The following is a 16629-nucleotide window of genomic DNA, read 5'->3' as shown; positions in this document are numbered from 1 at the left end:
TTGAATGCATACTAATGCCTACATTGGGTTGTTATAAACATGACTTAGAGTTTGACATAAGATGTCATGAATGTTTACAACAATATAATGTCTCATTGGCGGTCTTTGCATTACATCTAGTATGAAGCATGATAGGTTGAAACCAAGGTTTCACAAAATATTAGTTTTCAGTCTCTCAACAGCGTTGACCTTATATAGGCGAGTCCACTATGTTACCAGGATGACTGTTACAGTGTGGCGGTCATACAGTGGTATGTAGTTGACGTAGCCTGGCTGTGTGTGATGTTGTTGTTGGGAGTCTTCTGAAGGCTTGGTAGAGTTGGTTTATTATCCACCGAGACATGCAGATAGAGGCTGATCAGACCGGGGCTTGTCAGAAGGATCAGTGTTGACAGAAACACGTACACAGACACATACCACCGTTTCAGAAGTTAATTGGTCTTGTTTTACATTGGTCTGATGAAGTGGGAGGGAGAGGAAGGAGGGGTGGGAGGAGGAGTGGTGGGATCAACGAAGCATCCCTCCTCCCCCTTCTCCCTCCCTCCCGCCTCTTCCACCCATCCCTTCCTCCCTCCCTCTCAACCCCCCCTTCTCCCTCCATCCATCAATCCCCCTCCCTCCCGCTCTCATTCTGACAGTCTCAGAGGAATGACATGGCAGAGGAACATGAGTGGAATACTGAGGAACCATGCGGGAGACGTGGGGGAGGGGAGAAAAGAGGGAGACACAGCAGAGATATGCTCTATCATGCCACCTGAACAGCATGCTATCGTTTCTCTGCTCTGGGCTAGAGAGCTGCTTTTCCGAGGGCATCCCGCGGGATCCCACAGAGAGCATTGCGGCACAGTCTGTATTTTTCATGCTTTACGGTGAGTGGGCGGTCAGACAGACAACTTTAGGATGACTTTTTTTTGTTTTTGCGCCGCAGATTATTTCAAACGGTTGTCTTTCTGTTTTGTATGCGTCATCTATTGTATTAAAGCACCTCTGTCACACTATTCATCTGATAATTCTGCTTCAAGTTCAGTAACTACCTCTCCTCTCTTGTGTTGGGCGAGCGAGATCAAATGCACCTATGCATGGGTGGAGATGCATGCGCAGTTGTCTTTCCATGGAAATTAACTTCTTAAATATGATATGCTGGTTTATGCTCTGACGTTGTCTGGAAATAAATATTGATAACACATTTATTTATGTCTGCCTGCAAATTGTCCTGCTCCTATCAAAGTTATGCAAGATTATTTCGAAAAGGTTGCCTTTGATTTGTAGGCTATTCGTTACCTATTGTGTTAAAAGCACCTCTGTTGCAATATTCACTAAATCTAATAACCTAATTCTTTCTAATTTACGTTCAGTTGCCTACCAATATTCTCTTTTGTTGGGCGTGCGAGATCAAGTGTGCCTATAAGTGTGGTCCAATTAAATAGCCTGTAGACTAGGCTATATGGGCGTTGAAGCACGGCGCAGTTGTCTTTAACTTCCTAAATATGATAGGCTCATTTAGACTCCGACTGGAAATAAATATTGATAACATGTATTTTACTCTGTTTGCAAATCGTCCCGCTCCCAAAGTTATGCAAAATATAAGTACACTCCTTTATAACTGTATTCTCTTTCAAACTAGGTCTACCTTATTGGCTGATATGGCCCAATAAATACTGATATAATGGGCCACGTGAAAATCTCTGGTATTTTAACCTATTTCTTGGGCTATTTTAGATTTTGACTAGGGTGGCAACGTGAGCTGCGTCACATACAGCTAAAATAACATTGCGGTACTGCGGTCGGGTTTAGGACCAGTTCTTGCGGGAGCAGGTGGGAGTCAGACAAGAAGTCAGCGGGAGCGGAGAGGCGTGGTATGGAAAGCAGCGGGAGCGGAATTAAGAAACTAGTCCCGCACAGACCTCTACTCTGGCCTATTGTACCACTGATATGGGCAAAGAGCTATTGTCAACAGACTATAAAGATCTTTTATAAATGTGTTTGTTCAATATCAACAGTTATTAAATAGGTCAGGGGTCTTCAACCTAGTGTTGCCAAGGGTTCCCCTCCCAGGCAAACTGGCGACTCAATCATACATTAGTAAAAAAAAAGGTGAATGATAATGGCAGGAAGAAGTAAATCAACATTTTAAAATGCATACATTTGGTAGATAGTTTTTCTTTATTTTGAACTCCCCACATTATATTTGGAAGAGGAAGTATAAACTCTAACATAGCCTATTAGCTAGAAATGTAACTCCCAAATTCTGCTCAGAGCAGCTGTTTAGCTGGTTAACCCCTGTAGGTCTAAGTCCTTAGATCGCAAAATCTACTGAGCTAACACATGGAATTGTTTTAATATGGTCAAAAAATTATCATTTTGCCATTTGATTTAGAATTTTAGGACCCCTGCAGGTATACATTTTTTAAAATTAAATATTGAATTTGGCCTAAACTGCTATAGCCCATAGAAACACATTGAATAACAATGGCAAAACGGAAAGTAAAAAAATTAATCATAAGGAACTAGGTTTTAAAGTGTCTGTCCTATATCTGAGAGATATAAGAAAACTTAGATCCAATGTTTAGACCCATGTTTGGTCACGTTATTTTTGGCACATTTGACCGCCTATGTACTGTTTGCTATTTTTACAGCCTGGTACGGAGTTACCTTCAGACGACTACTGTAAAGCTTGTGGATGTCTTAGAGACAAACAACCGACACCTTCGTTTTTGTGAGAGTCTCCCCTTTTGATATTGGTGACATATTAGTTTGTAGCTCACACAGTTCGGGTTTTACAGGCGATTTCATGACGATTTTCTTGTCCGGATCCTGTCATGTGTAGAAAAAGGCCGCTTTCACAAGCCTCATTTTATGGAATAGGCACAAACTTTATATCGGCGGATAGTCTGCAGGATAAATACATATGGAGCTATTCAACATTCAAAATGACATCACCGTGTGACGTATGTCCAAGTCAAGAAAGCTTACCAGCAGGTTTTTTCTCCTATTTCCTACTGTAGGTATGTCATTTAAAATTAGTTGATTCTGTTGTTGCTAGTCATATTCATAAAAACATTGGGGGCAAAAATCCACTTTTAAAAAATGAACAGAAAAGTAGACGTTCCATCCCATGGGAATGTCTATACCGAGACGTCTCATCCTCCTCTTCCTCCACCTCCCCTGCTCCTCTGTGTGCGCTCAGTCCTCCCTCTCTCTCTCTCTCTCTGTCACAGTCTGTTGTTCACTGGAGAGGCCAGGGCCCAAGGGGAAGATGGGATATCCACAGAACTGCCCCCCCCCACAAATCAATGAGGGCCGACCAGAGTCTTGTTACTACTGTACATGGGCTGCAGCAGGAGAAGCAGTTCTGTCTTTGAATAAACACAAAGATTTCCCATAGCATTGCAGTGAGTAGAGAAGGGAGGGGACTGGATAGGACCCTTGTGAGCAGTTATGGCCATTAAAAGGGGGAAAGCAGCCCAGAGAACATAATGGGTTCTGAGTCCTGGTGTGGTCTTACAGACTCTTTATAAGGCTTTTTCTATTTTACATTTTACACGGCTTAAATAATCAAGGCACTTGCCAATGTGTGTGTTTGTGTGTGTGTGTGTGTGTTATCTCTCTCTTGATAATTGTGCAGGACCATTGATCTGATATTAGGTGTCCTGTATTAGCGCTGGGGGATCTGAACAAAAATCCATATCGCAATAAATTGCCTGAATTGATGCAATAAAAATGAATAGAAAGATACGTTTATAACAATGTGTAATTTTGATTTTATTTATCTACTAGTTTGATGGTTGTTGCCATCAATTGTCCCATTAACAATAAAATATTAGCAAACATATTTCATTTCAAATTTCTCTAGTATAGGCTTCTTATTGTAATGAACGATATCTGCTAAATGCCTGCAATAAGTGATCGGTATGGTCGGTTTTGAAGATTTTCAGTTTATGGTCCTAGCTCTATCCTGTATCATCTCTGTTCAATTTCAGTTTTACAGTTATTTTATAGCAGTACTATAGGTTTTACAGTTATTTTATAGCAGTACTATAGGTTTTACAGTTATTTTATAGCAGTACTATAGGTTTTACAGTTATTTTATAGCAGTACTATAGGTTTTACAGTTATTTTATTGCAGTACTATAGGTTTTACAGATGGAAATATACTACTACTGAGAGAAAGCAACATCTACCATTTCTATCAATTGCTCTAGTTATAACAAGTTAATTCAAACTCATAGGGTGCCTACAAATACGTACAAACTCTTACTTTTGTCATTTAGCAGAAACTCTCATCCAGAGCGACTTACAGTCAGTACATTCAACTAAGGTTAATAGGGGGGAAAACAACCACATATCATAGTCATTGCAAATGTCCAAGTATACCTTTCTCTGTACTATGCATATGAATCTGCATACCTCAGAGAAGACAGTATCTATAGGTCAGGTCAGATGGGGTGAGAGATCACTGGAGCCCCATCACTTCTCATTAGCCGGGCCTCGAGGACAGCTCTATAATACGGGCCCGAGTGGCCAGGGGCCTCCTACAGGTTATCAATCAGACGACTCATTAAAGGACAAACATACAGGGGCCTTGTCTCTCTACCTCCACTCACTCCTCCCTCTTATCCTCTCTCCCTTCTTTCTCTCAGTCCCCATAATGACTGGGGACAAGGGGCCAATCGAGGGCCCCAAACAGCACGATCGAGGCCCCTGTGAGGAAGAGAAATCAGTGAAATCAATGCTGTAACAATAACACAAAGTATCCTCTGTACAGCATGCATTATTAACGAAGTAGCCATCCACTTCTATGGCACAAATACAGTCCAACAACCTCATACACACAGTAGTAGGCCTGCACTAATAGCCTAGAAAGATACACGACTCTTGAGGATCTACATTAGGGTCATTGGTATTGTCATTTTTCTCAGGGGTATACGCATTACAATACGTTGGTGCTATGAGTTGTGTAAATGCGGAGGTAGAATATCCTAAAAATTTCGTACCCTCTTGGGTCTGTGCCACACGTAGGCATAGCAGTGGGCTGGTCAGTCAGCAACAATAGACTGTTCGATCATCCTTAAGGTTACAGCTAACGATGTGGGCAGGCAGGGAGGCGAGTAGGAAAGATCTGTCATAGGCCGGGAGCACAGCTCGTTTGTCATGCGTCTTAATTATTGTCATTTAGTCTCATCGAGGCTCCCCATGGATTTCCTGTGGCCGTGTCACTATGGATTTAGGCTGAGGCAGGGAGCTGGACAGTGTTTTCTATCCCTGGGATCTGTGGTTATATACAGGGTCTGATGTACTGTGGTTATATACAGGGTCTGATGTACTGTGGTTATATGCAGGGTCTGATGTACTGTGGTTATATACAGGGTCTGATGTACTGTGGTTATATACAGGGTCTGATGTACTGTGGTTATATACAGGGTCTGATGTACTGTGGTTATATACAGGGTCTGATGCACTGTGGTTATACACTATATAGGGTCTGTAGAGTGTCGGACAGGAAAACCATCTGCAATCTGCCACTACAAGACAATAACATGCCAAGTCTACTCTCTCCTCCTCCACCGCCGCATATTGTCATCTTTCTTCACAGAAGAGCAGTGTTATGCTTTCTAACAGCCAAACTCTCGATCTGGGAATATACAGTAGATGTTGGATGTTTAGGTTTTAACTATCACTGACTGCTTCAGTCCGTAATGAGATTGTCAAAGTTTGCTTATTGCTCATCAGCCATTTCCCCAGCCTGTCTCTGCCTCTCCCAGCTTCATACACTGACAGCTGCACTGATAGCTCATCAGCCTCTGCTGGCTCCAAACACATACTAGTCATAGAAGGGAACAGAGACCCAAATGGCAGCCGTACCCAGTAGCCAGTGGGCCCCTGTGCACCCATGTCAGCGAGGCAGGGCGTATTCATTAATGCATGAATATAATTAGCAAGGAGAGAATGAAAGTCTGAAAACTCTTCTGAGCACATTCAGCAGAATTAACGAACAAGGGCTAGCCATGCAGAAACGCCTGATAAAATATGCTAAGGTAAAGTGTGTGCGTCTGTGTGTTGGGGGATGTTAGTTAGATACACCAAAGGATTTTCTCCTCTCGCCTACCGTGCCGTTATGACACTAAAGTGTTAGTTGAATTCAGAGTTATCAACACCAGATAACATCCATCACATTGCCTCTCCATTTGTACTTTCTAAGGTTGGACTCAAAATAAACTCAGAAGTCCTACAAAATAACTCCAGAGGTCTACGGTTTAAAAACACATCATTATAAAATCACGTGCCTGACATGGCCATTGGCCTATAGACCCTGATCAAAAGTAGTGCACTATACAGGGAATAGGGTGCCATTTGGATGGAAGTGGGTTGGTTTGTAAAGTGCTGAGCACCTGTGTCTAGACCAGACAAACCCTGATTGGTTCCTAATGATCCTAATACCCACACAGCATTGGGGAGAACACTCCCTAAGAGTTTTATAGGACTTATTTTACTGATACACCTAAAGCCTATTTAGCTTCTGTCTGGAGCCAGCAGTAGTGGTTTCACAGCAGGTTTGTGTGAGTACCTGTCATGCATATTTCATACAGAGCTTGTTAACTTGACAGAAATAATTGGCAGCTGGATGGCGGACTGACAGACAGAGGCGAAGGGAAAGCCATGGCATGTTCATAAAGCATTAACACATGGTCAACTCAAATCTCTCTCTCTCTCTCTCTCTCAGAGAGGGCGGCTAGCGTTCGTCACAGCACAGCTGTCCAGAGCTGACTGAGAAATTAAACACAATTAAGCCAAACACACATTTCATTTTAAGAACTAAGAAGGACGAAGGAAAGAGAGGGCGCTATTTAACAGTTCATATCCTTCCTCCTTCAAACACTTGGTCCTAAACTGAGGAGTATACAGGCTTTAGAATACCACAGAAGACTGAAGACAAATCTCCATAAAGAAAACCCAGCTATTTCTGGATACTAGTGACAACACAGACAGAAATCAGTCATGGTGACAGAAGAGACCGTACTACTTCCAGAATATATGGTAGGGTTGGATTATACTCATGCAGAATTACTAACGCTTTATAGTGTACTACCAACTGCAATGTATTCTTTGTTCAAGCGGACATACCAAGAAATAAAACATTTCCTGCCATGCATTGCATTGAAAAGTATATTGATGCTCTTATCCTTGAGCAAACAATGAACATAAACTCCATGACATGCTAGGGACTAAACTGATGTTGAAGAGACAGATGGGAAGAAGGAGAAAGAGAGCTAGATGGAGGCAGAGTAAGAGAAGGGAACATAGTGAGAAGGAGAAATAGTGGGAGAAGGAAAAGGGAGAGAAAGGAGGAGAAATAGAGAGAGAGTAGTCTTGAGTAGTGGTGTCTGAAGGACATTGAGGAAAGTGAGAAGGAAGCTGTTGCGCATATGAATCCTTCTGAGACCAGACTTAACCTGGAGGTCTGTTAACGCCTGTCTAATGTGAGATAACTGTTACCCCCACCACACACACACACCAGACCTGGGTTCAAATACATGCATATTTAATTATTAGTTACTTAAAAACGAATTTTCTGTGTATTTGAGAATTTTTAAATAATGTGCCCAAATCAGGTATTTCTATTTGAAGTATTTTCAAATAACTTCCTATAAATAGCCTAAAGTATTTTCAAATACTTATTTCCAAACACCACACAGACCTTGGTTCAAAAGCATGGGAGCATTTCAATATTTGTATTTGAATATTTTCAAATACATGCCAATACATTCCAAGTGTATTTCCAAATATATTCCAATATTCAACTACTAACTTCAAAATGTATTTGAAAAAGTCATTTCGAAACCCTAAATAGTATTTGAACCCAGGTCTGACACACACACACACACACACACGGAGGGAGCTCATACAGAGGGAAGGGGACAAGTACAGTGAAAGTACACTAAATAACACCATCCCCCACAAAGTCTGCACCTCGTTAACAGACTGACAGAGAATGAGGATCACATTGTCTGAATAGCCTATTTAAAATCCACCTCATGGTGATTTCACATAATTAGAGCGCTACAGTACATCATGTCCGTGACGAGCATAGCCCATGTACCAACTGAGTATAGTCTCAAAGATACAAAACCTATTCACTTCTAGCAAATGAGTGTTCAAAAAACCTTTTAACACAAAAAAGGTAGAATGGCATCAAAATAAATTGTGGAACACTTGCGCTTACGGAACTTTTGCAAGCAAACGCTTATTTTCAATGTTGGAGAAATGTATTTTTGTTTTCATTATTTTTATATTTTTGTATTTATTTTTTATTTGTTAGTATATATACAGTGGGGAGAACAAGTATTTGATACACTGCCGATTTTGCAGGTTTTCCTACTTACAAAGCATGTAGAGGTCTGTAATTTTTATCATAGGTACACTTCAACTGTGAGAGACGGAATCTAAAACAAAAATCCAGAAAATCACATTGTATGATTTTTAAGTAATTGATTTGCATTTTATTGCATGACATAAGTATTTGATACATCAGAAAAGCAGAACTTAATATTTGGTACAGAAACCTTTGTTTGCAATTACAGAGATCATACGTTTCCTGTAGGTCTTGACCAGGTTTGCACACACTGCAGCAGGGATTTTGGCCCACTCCTCCATACAGACCTTCTCCAGATCCTTCAGGTTTCGGGGCTGTCGTTGGGCAATACGGACTTTCAGCTCCCTCCAAAGATTTTCTATTGGGTTCAGGTCTGGAGACTGGCTAAGCCACTCCAGGACCTTGAGATGCTTCTTACGGAGCCACTCCTTAGTTGCCCTGGCTGTGTGTTTTTCGGGTCATTGTCATGCTGGAAGACCCAGCTACGACCCATCTTCAATGCTCTTACGGAGGGAAGGAGGTTGTTGGCCAAGATCTCGCAATACATGGCCCCATCCATCCTCCCCTCAATACGGTGCAGTCGTCCTGTCCCCTTTGCAGAAAAGCTTCCCCAAAGAATGATGTTTCCAACTCCATGCTTCACGGTTGGGATGGTGTTCTTGGGGTTGTACTCATCCTTCTTCTTCCTCCAAACACGGCGAGTGGAGTTTAGACCAAAAAGCTCTATTTTTGTCTCATCAGACCACATGACCTTCTCCCATTCCTCCTCTGGATCATCCAGATGGTCATTGGCAAACTTCAGACGGGCCTGGACATGCGCTGGCTTGAGCAGGGGGACCTTGCGTGCGCTGCAGGATTTTAATCCATGACGGCGTAGTGTGTTACTAATGGTTTTCTTTGAGACTGTGGTCCCAGCTCTCTTCAGGTCTTTGACCAGGTCCTGCCGTGTAGTTCTGGGCTGATCCCTCACCTTCCTCATGATCATTGATGCCCCACGAGGTGAGATCTTGCATGGAGCCCCAGACCGAGGGTGATTGACCGTCATCTTGAACTTCTTCCATTTTCTAATAATTGCGCCAACTGTTGTTGCCTTCTCACCAAGCTGCTTGCCTATTGTCCTGTAACCCATCCCAGCCTTGTGCAGGTCTACAATTTTATCCCTGATGTCCTTACACAGCTCTCTGGTCTTGGCCATTGTGGAGAGGTTGGAGTCTGTTTGATTGAGTATGTGGACAGGTGTCTTTTATACAGGTAACGAGTTCAAACAGGTGCAGTTAATACAGGTAATGAGTGGAGAACAGGAGGGCTTCTTAAAGAAAAACTAACAGGTCTGTGAGAGCCGGAATTCTTACTGGTTGGTAGGTGATCAAATACTTATGTCATGCAATAAAATGCAAATGAATTACTTAAAAATCATACAATGTGATTTTCTGGATTTTTGTTTTAGATTCCGTCTCTCACAGTTGAAGTGTACCTATGATAAAAATTACAGACCTCTACATGCTTTGTAAGTAGGAAAACCTGCAAAATCGGCAGTGTATCAAATACTTGTTCTCCCCACTGTATATATATATATTTATTTTTTTTTTTTGGGGGGGGGGGGATCAGCTTAATATTGCAGATAGATTGTATCTTCTATCAATGTAATTGTCTGCATCACTTCCAATCCCCCATGTTTTTTATATATATACTCCCCTTTATTACTTTTCAACCCCGCCATCCTTTCCCTACTTGGAGTAAATTAGTGAACAACAATGCCCAGGCCTCTACTTCCGGTCTATACTTACTATCTACACCTTATGGACACAGTTAATTTTACAATAATTATATATATATATATATATATATATATTTATTTATTTATTTTTTGCTCCTGAACTACTTCTACTCTCAACCTTTCCGATCATTTTCATGATGTCCATCCGGTTTGCTTCTATATGCCATATCTTTCTAATTGTGCTCTTTCCCAAAAGCTCCCAACATACAACCTATATACTTATTATGGACACAGTATGCTTACATTATTAGCTATCTTTGCTATTATTTGTTGTTATTTGTTATTAGTCCCATCCTTCTACTCTATTCAATACCTCCCATCTATCTCTTAACACCATCCATATAGGATTTCTATTTGCCATATATATTTCAACCGTACTGTAATGTTTTACAAAAGTTCTGAACCTTTCTATTCTCATTGCTTCTACAGATTGTGAATTAAAAATAAACATTTTCGCTAAAAGTATTATTATATTATTGATCGATTGACTATGACTTTTCAGATCACCCAGTAATGCTATCTGCAAGGTTAGCTCCAGGTAAATATTGCAATCCTTTAGCCATTCCTGGACCTGTGTCCAAAAACAAGCTACAAATGGACAGAACCAAAACAAATTATCTAATGATTCTGTCTCTTCACAGCAAAATCTGCAGAGCTGGGAAGATTATATCCCCCATATAAATAACATTCTATTGGTAGCAAGAATTGTATATAATAATTTTAATTGAAAGATTCAAATGTTTGAATCCGGTGTCGTTTTGCGTGTCAGTTCATAAACACTATGCCATGGGATCGGTACGTCAAAGATCTCTTCCCAACTATTTTGCAATCTATATGGGACGGCTGTCAATCCTTTGGTCCTTAAGTGAAACTGATATACTTTTTTATTTATCACAGTTTTCCTTAACCAATTATGTTCTTTAATGCAAGGCCGACAGACAAGGCCGACAGACAATGTATTTTTCACTTTACAGAAGAGGAGGATGTAAGCTGACTGACAGGGAAGGAAGAAACGTTGATGCATATTTGCCAGCTCATAATAGATTTAGGCCTAGAGGCCTTGCATTCTGTACCAACGAGAACACTCAACTGGAAGGTCCAGTTGGGGTACTTTCTACAAATACAAAACACTATATAATACAAAATATTAGAGGGAGCGACCATTGACCGTGCCACTTGCAAATCGGTCTCTTGCAACACCAAATAAAACGGCCAGTATTAACAGCAGATAGTGAAGTTTCCAACAGCACATTCACCAGCACTTTTGTCTTGATGAATCAGCAAATCAAATAGGAAATATAAAGATGACTTATGAGACAGATAAAGCGAGAAGTCTAGTATAATCTCAGAGGCAGGGACGCTGGTTTGACTTGGCCTGTCTGAGTAGTGATTTATGGTACACAGCATTTTCATTGACCAGCTGCGTTTAACATCAACACTGATGCAGACAGCATTGATTGTGCATCAAACCTGTCGTTGGTCAAAGTGGCCAGTGCTACATTAGCATACAGCTATCAAAACACAGAGGGAAACTTCCAAGAAAACATACACTTCGTAAACAGAATGCTATAATAAGTGTGCTATATTGGCTTGACAGACAAATTGGGGTTGGTTTGATTGCGACAACAGGTGTAACTTTGAGCATGAAAGTGCATAGATGCATACTGTATGTTTGTAGTATCTACTACAGCTCAATAGTCGAGTGGGATGCCATAGTTTTGGGTAAACCCTCAGACAGACATTTCCTTGCACCAGGGCACATATTCAGACACACGCACCCACGCACAGACACACGCACGCACAGACACACGCACGCACAGACACACGCACGCACAGACACACGCACGCACAGACACACACACGCACAGACACACCCACGCACAGACACAAACACGCACAGACACACACACGCACAGACACACCCACACACAGACACAAACACGCACAGACACACCCACGCACAGACACAAACACGCACAGACACACCCACGCACAGACACACCCACGCACAGACACAAACACGCACAGACACAAACACGCACAGACACAAACACGCACAGACACACGCACGCACAGACACACACAGCGTGTGTAGGAAGATCAGTTCCAGTGTGTGGGTCGGGTCTCTCTGAAGATGTAGGATCAGCTGGATGTGAAAGTATTCAAACAGAGGGATTTGTTCTGTCTCTGCATCTGCATCTGCGACTCTGCCTGCGACTCTGCCTGCGACTCTGCCTGCGACTCTGCCTCTCTCTGTGTCCTCCCCTCAGTTGTAAGGCAGTGTCAGGGCAAGGAAAAACAACCAGACATGTTGCTATCTATCTGAACTACATGTCTCGCCTACAGTTCACATAGCACTGTAGCCTCCACCTAGACTGTATCTCTGGTCTTCTAGAGATACAACAGTTAGCTACAGCACATACAGATAAAGGACAAGGCTAGTTAAACTGTGCCATCTAAGAACATATCGGGTACAGTACAAACTAATGCTTTTAACTACGGGTTTCAATGCATAGATAATGTTTAAGTGCATAAATGTATAGCTTTGGTCTGGGTTGATAATGTACTACAATACCAGTCCCATACAGACAAAATACATAATGAATGCCTCAAGCCTGTCATAGAAATTGATCTGATTCTGATTTTGGGTTAATAGAACCAACCAGACAGACCGACATTAACTAGAATGACCTGACTGGGTTGTTCCAGAAACAAAGACTCCAAAATAAAACTGACCTCTATAAGGGGACTATAATTAGCCTTACCATCCACACACAGGAAATCTTTAAAAGTCTCTGCTCTTTTAAACGGCAAAACATATTACAAGAGAGAGAGAGAGACACAGAGAGAGAGAGAGAGAGAAATAGAGAGAGTCTTTGTGTGAGGTTTTATTGTAAAGATGGGCTAAGCAGTGAACAGACAGTAGAGGTAACTCAAAGCAGACATTGACAGCTCCAGGGCTCGTCAGACAGGGCTGTGCTGTTGTCGGTGTTATGTATTATTTCATGCTGTTAGCTCAGGTCTCTGGATAGCTCCCACCAACTGAACTCCCTATTGCTGACCTATACTTATCTATAACTGGGCTAATAACTTGCTAACTAGGCTCTGATCTGATCTGAAAAGCATATTCACTCGCGGGTGATTGAATGACCGCTCGTGGGCTACCCCCGCCAATAGAATCCTACTCCGTTACGCTCTGGCTCTGCCTACAACACAATACCAGACTAAATCTTGCAAAGTTAGATTTGTTTTGGTTTGTTGCATTGAAAAGGGACTGATATAATGTTGATTCGATCACAGAAAAAACATTTATATAGTGCAAACTAATGGGGCGAACGCAGTGAAGCCTGGCATTTGTTCTGCGCGCCAGTCCTGGAGGATGTGCACAGCTTAGAGAGAACACTGGCTCCCACCAATGGCCAAGTTTTACAGGTCTGTATTACTCTGATTTACAGGTCTGTATTACTCTGAGGTGGTGTGGTCCTCTGTAGCTCAATTGGTAGAGCATGGCGCTTGTAACGCCAGGGTAGTGGGTTCGATCCCCGGGACCATCCATACGTAAAAATGCATGCACACATGACTGTAAGTCGCTTTGGATAAAAGCGTCTGCTAAATGGCATATTATATTATTTACTCCATCATCTCCCTCCTCCATCTCTCCATCCTTGGGTCTGGGTCTGGCGCTGAGGGAGTCTGGGACATGGACAGCTGGGGCCGGGGTCGGACCTATGCAGGACGTGACATCACACTTCTTTATTTATCCCCCTTTTACACCTGACATTGGGTGGAAATCCATAGAGTCCTGAGCAGGAGAACAACGCAACCAAAAGGTTCTGTACACCGGCGGTAGAGGAACGGATTGATGACCCAGGAGGGAGCAGGGCAGGGCGAGGGTCAAACACCATGATACATCCACAAGGCCAGGGTGAGAGGGACACACACACACACACTGCCTACCGACACACTCTGCCAACACAGAGTCACACGCATGAAAGTTATTATCACACAGATACACGTGTCCCATTCTCTCCTCTTAGAGCGCTCTCCCTCAGCAGGCGGAGTCAGTGAGTCCACCACTGCTATAGGTGTAGTGGTGTTTGTAGATTAGACTACTTACTACTTGTAGGTCTCGGAGCGGACGTATTCAAACACATGGGAGACTCCCAGCTGGAATTGGTCTGCTATGGGGGTCACCCACGGGTTATTCTCTGCCTTGAACACCTGCTTAGGCCCAGTCAGATCCAGGTTACCTGAGGAGAGACAGAGGGGGATGGACAGAGAGAGATTAGGAGATTTAGAGAGATACAGAAAAGAGTGTCAGGGAGGAAAGGAGAAGTCAATGGGTGGAGAGATGAAGGGGTGGGGAGAAGAGGAGTGAGGAAAGAGGCAGAGCAAGGGTGAAAGAGTGAACAACGTTCTGATAACATTGTGGCGCGGGTGACGGGTCATTGTGCTAATGTGGTTGATGGTAGCACCTCAAAGACCAATTAACACACATCTGATTAGCCCAGCACTGAGAGAGCTGTCTGGGCCTAAAGCCTAAAACCCCAAGGTCCCCCCAACCTCAACCCAACGTTACGCCTGGTCAGAGCCAGCCAACACCAGCAGCCCCATGCTAACTAGTCAGTTAGTGTTGTTCAGCTGTTCATCTATAATTGTACAGAATCTACAGTTTCACTGCTCTGCTTACTCAACTCCTCGCTTTCAGCTTTGTCTGGGAAAATACAGTGAGACTGAACTAAGGTTGAATTCAGAGAGTGAATGATTTCATGGTTTTACAGTATGACTAAACTGTAATAATCTTCCTGAAATACACTTTTTTAGATTTATATTACATACATCTGAAACCTCAGAAAGAGAATAATCTCCATATTTTTTATATTTTCCCTTCCTCCTTTCCATCCCTCCCTCCCTCTCCCCTGGTTACAGGATGAGGTGGTGTTAGTCCCTCTCCCCTGGTTACAGGATGAGGTGGTGTTAGTCCCTCTCCCCTGGTTACAGGATGAGGTGGTGTTAGTCCCTCTCCCTGGTTACAGGATGAGGTGGTGTTAGTTCCTCTCCCCTGGTTACAGGATGAGGTGGTGTTAGTCCCTCTCCCCTGGTTACAGGATGAGGTGGTGTTAGTCCCTCTCCCCTGGTTACAGGATGAGGTGGTGTTAGTCCCTCTCCCCTGGTTACAGGATGAGGTGGTGTTAGTCCCTCTCCCCTGGTTACAGGATGAGGTGGTGTTAGTCCCTCTCCCCTGGTTACAGGATGAGGTGGTGTTAGTCCCTCTCCCCTGGTTACAGGATGAGGTGGTGTTAGTCCCTCTCCCCTGGTTACAGGATGAGGTGGTGTTAGTTCCTCTCCCCTGGTTACAGGATGAGGTGGTGTTAGTCCCTCTCCCCTGGTTACAGGATGAGGTGGTGTTAGTCCCTCTCCCCTGGTTACAGGATGAGGTGGTGTTAGTCCCTCTCCTCTCCAGTGTGGTCTTTACAGCTACACTATGCCTGCTCTTCTATCCCCATACTTGTACTTCCCTTGTGCACTTGGCTGCTCCTTGTTTCGAGGGGCCACTCCCTTCTTCCCTCATCCCCCTCTTTTCCTCCCCTCCATCTCTTTTTCTACCCCCTCTTTCTCAGTCTACATTCCTTCCCCTCTTTCTCCCTACCCCCCTCTCTCCTTCCTTCCCTCAGTCTCTCCCTCTCTTTTGGCTGGTGGTGTAGCTGTGGCCCTAACAAGGCCAGAGCAGTAAGAAACTGGGATTAGGGAGCCGTGACAGGGAGATTCTAATCAGCTCTACACAGAGAGTGAGAGAGATAGCGAGAGAATAAGAGTGAGAGGTAGGGAGACCATCTCTCCCGCCCTCTCCTTCATCTCCTGAACTCTCTCTCTCCCGCTTTAGGTCTTGGCTGAAGACATTTCCTTTTTTGGTTTTTACTAACTGATGAAAATATTTCCTTTGTATTGTACTGGAAGGAGATTCAGTTTTGTAAGCTGAGCTGGGTTGAGCGGTGTTTCTCCACAGTGTGTTTCACTGCAGAACCTCCAGTGGTGAGGGTCCACACATTGTACTCTACATGCGGTCAGAGAGAGGGTTGACCCCTGGTGACCTCTGTGGGGGTTCATGGGTTCGTGGATCTGTGAAGCATGCAGTCTGGGGCATGCGCGCACACACACACACACACACACACACACACACACAGTGGGACAGTGAGGGCAGTGGAGCGATGCTGGAAGAGGCCAGCCAATCAGAGGAGCAGTCAACTACACCTGCACCACACATACAGTGATTGTGTGAGTGTGTGTGTATGCGTGTGTGTGTCCATGCACATGTGTCTGTGTGCAATAGTGTGTTTGTGTGATCAGTCTTACCCAGTTCAGGAGGCAGCACAGTGAGCCTGTTGCCCTGAATGTGGAGCTCTTTGAGCTGGGCCAGGTCTCCTATCTCTTTAGGCAGAGAGATCAGATCATTATCCCTCAGACTCAGCTATGGAGAGGA

At 43.3% G+C, this 16629-nt stretch overlaps 1 protein-coding gene across 2 annotated transcripts in view; it reads right to left on the bottom strand.

The window, feature by feature from the left end:
• rsu1 (Ras suppressor protein 1) overlaps window positions 1-16629 on the bottom strand; it is a 38641-nt gene that overhangs the window by 4593 nt on the left and 17419 nt on the right. For both annotated transcript variants that reach the window (XM_041861915.2, XM_041861916.2), the window contains exons 7-8: window positions 16503-16617; window positions 14266-14398 (exon numbers count right to left, since the gene is read on the bottom strand). In XM_041861915.2, the coding sequence (XP_041717849.1) occupies window positions 14266-14398; window positions 16503-16617 (248 nt within the window). The remainder of the gene's footprint in view (window positions 1-14265; window positions 14399-16502; window positions 16618-16629) is intronic.

Source organism: Coregonus clupeaformis, chromosome 34, assembly GCF_020615455.1.
Source record: "Coregonus clupeaformis isolate EN_2021a chromosome 34, ASM2061545v1, whole genome shotgun sequence".
NCBI lineage: Eukaryota > Metazoa > Chordata > Actinopteri > Salmoniformes > Salmonidae > Coregonus > Coregonus clupeaformis.
This window is presented reverse-complemented; position numbering and strand designations above follow the sequence as displayed.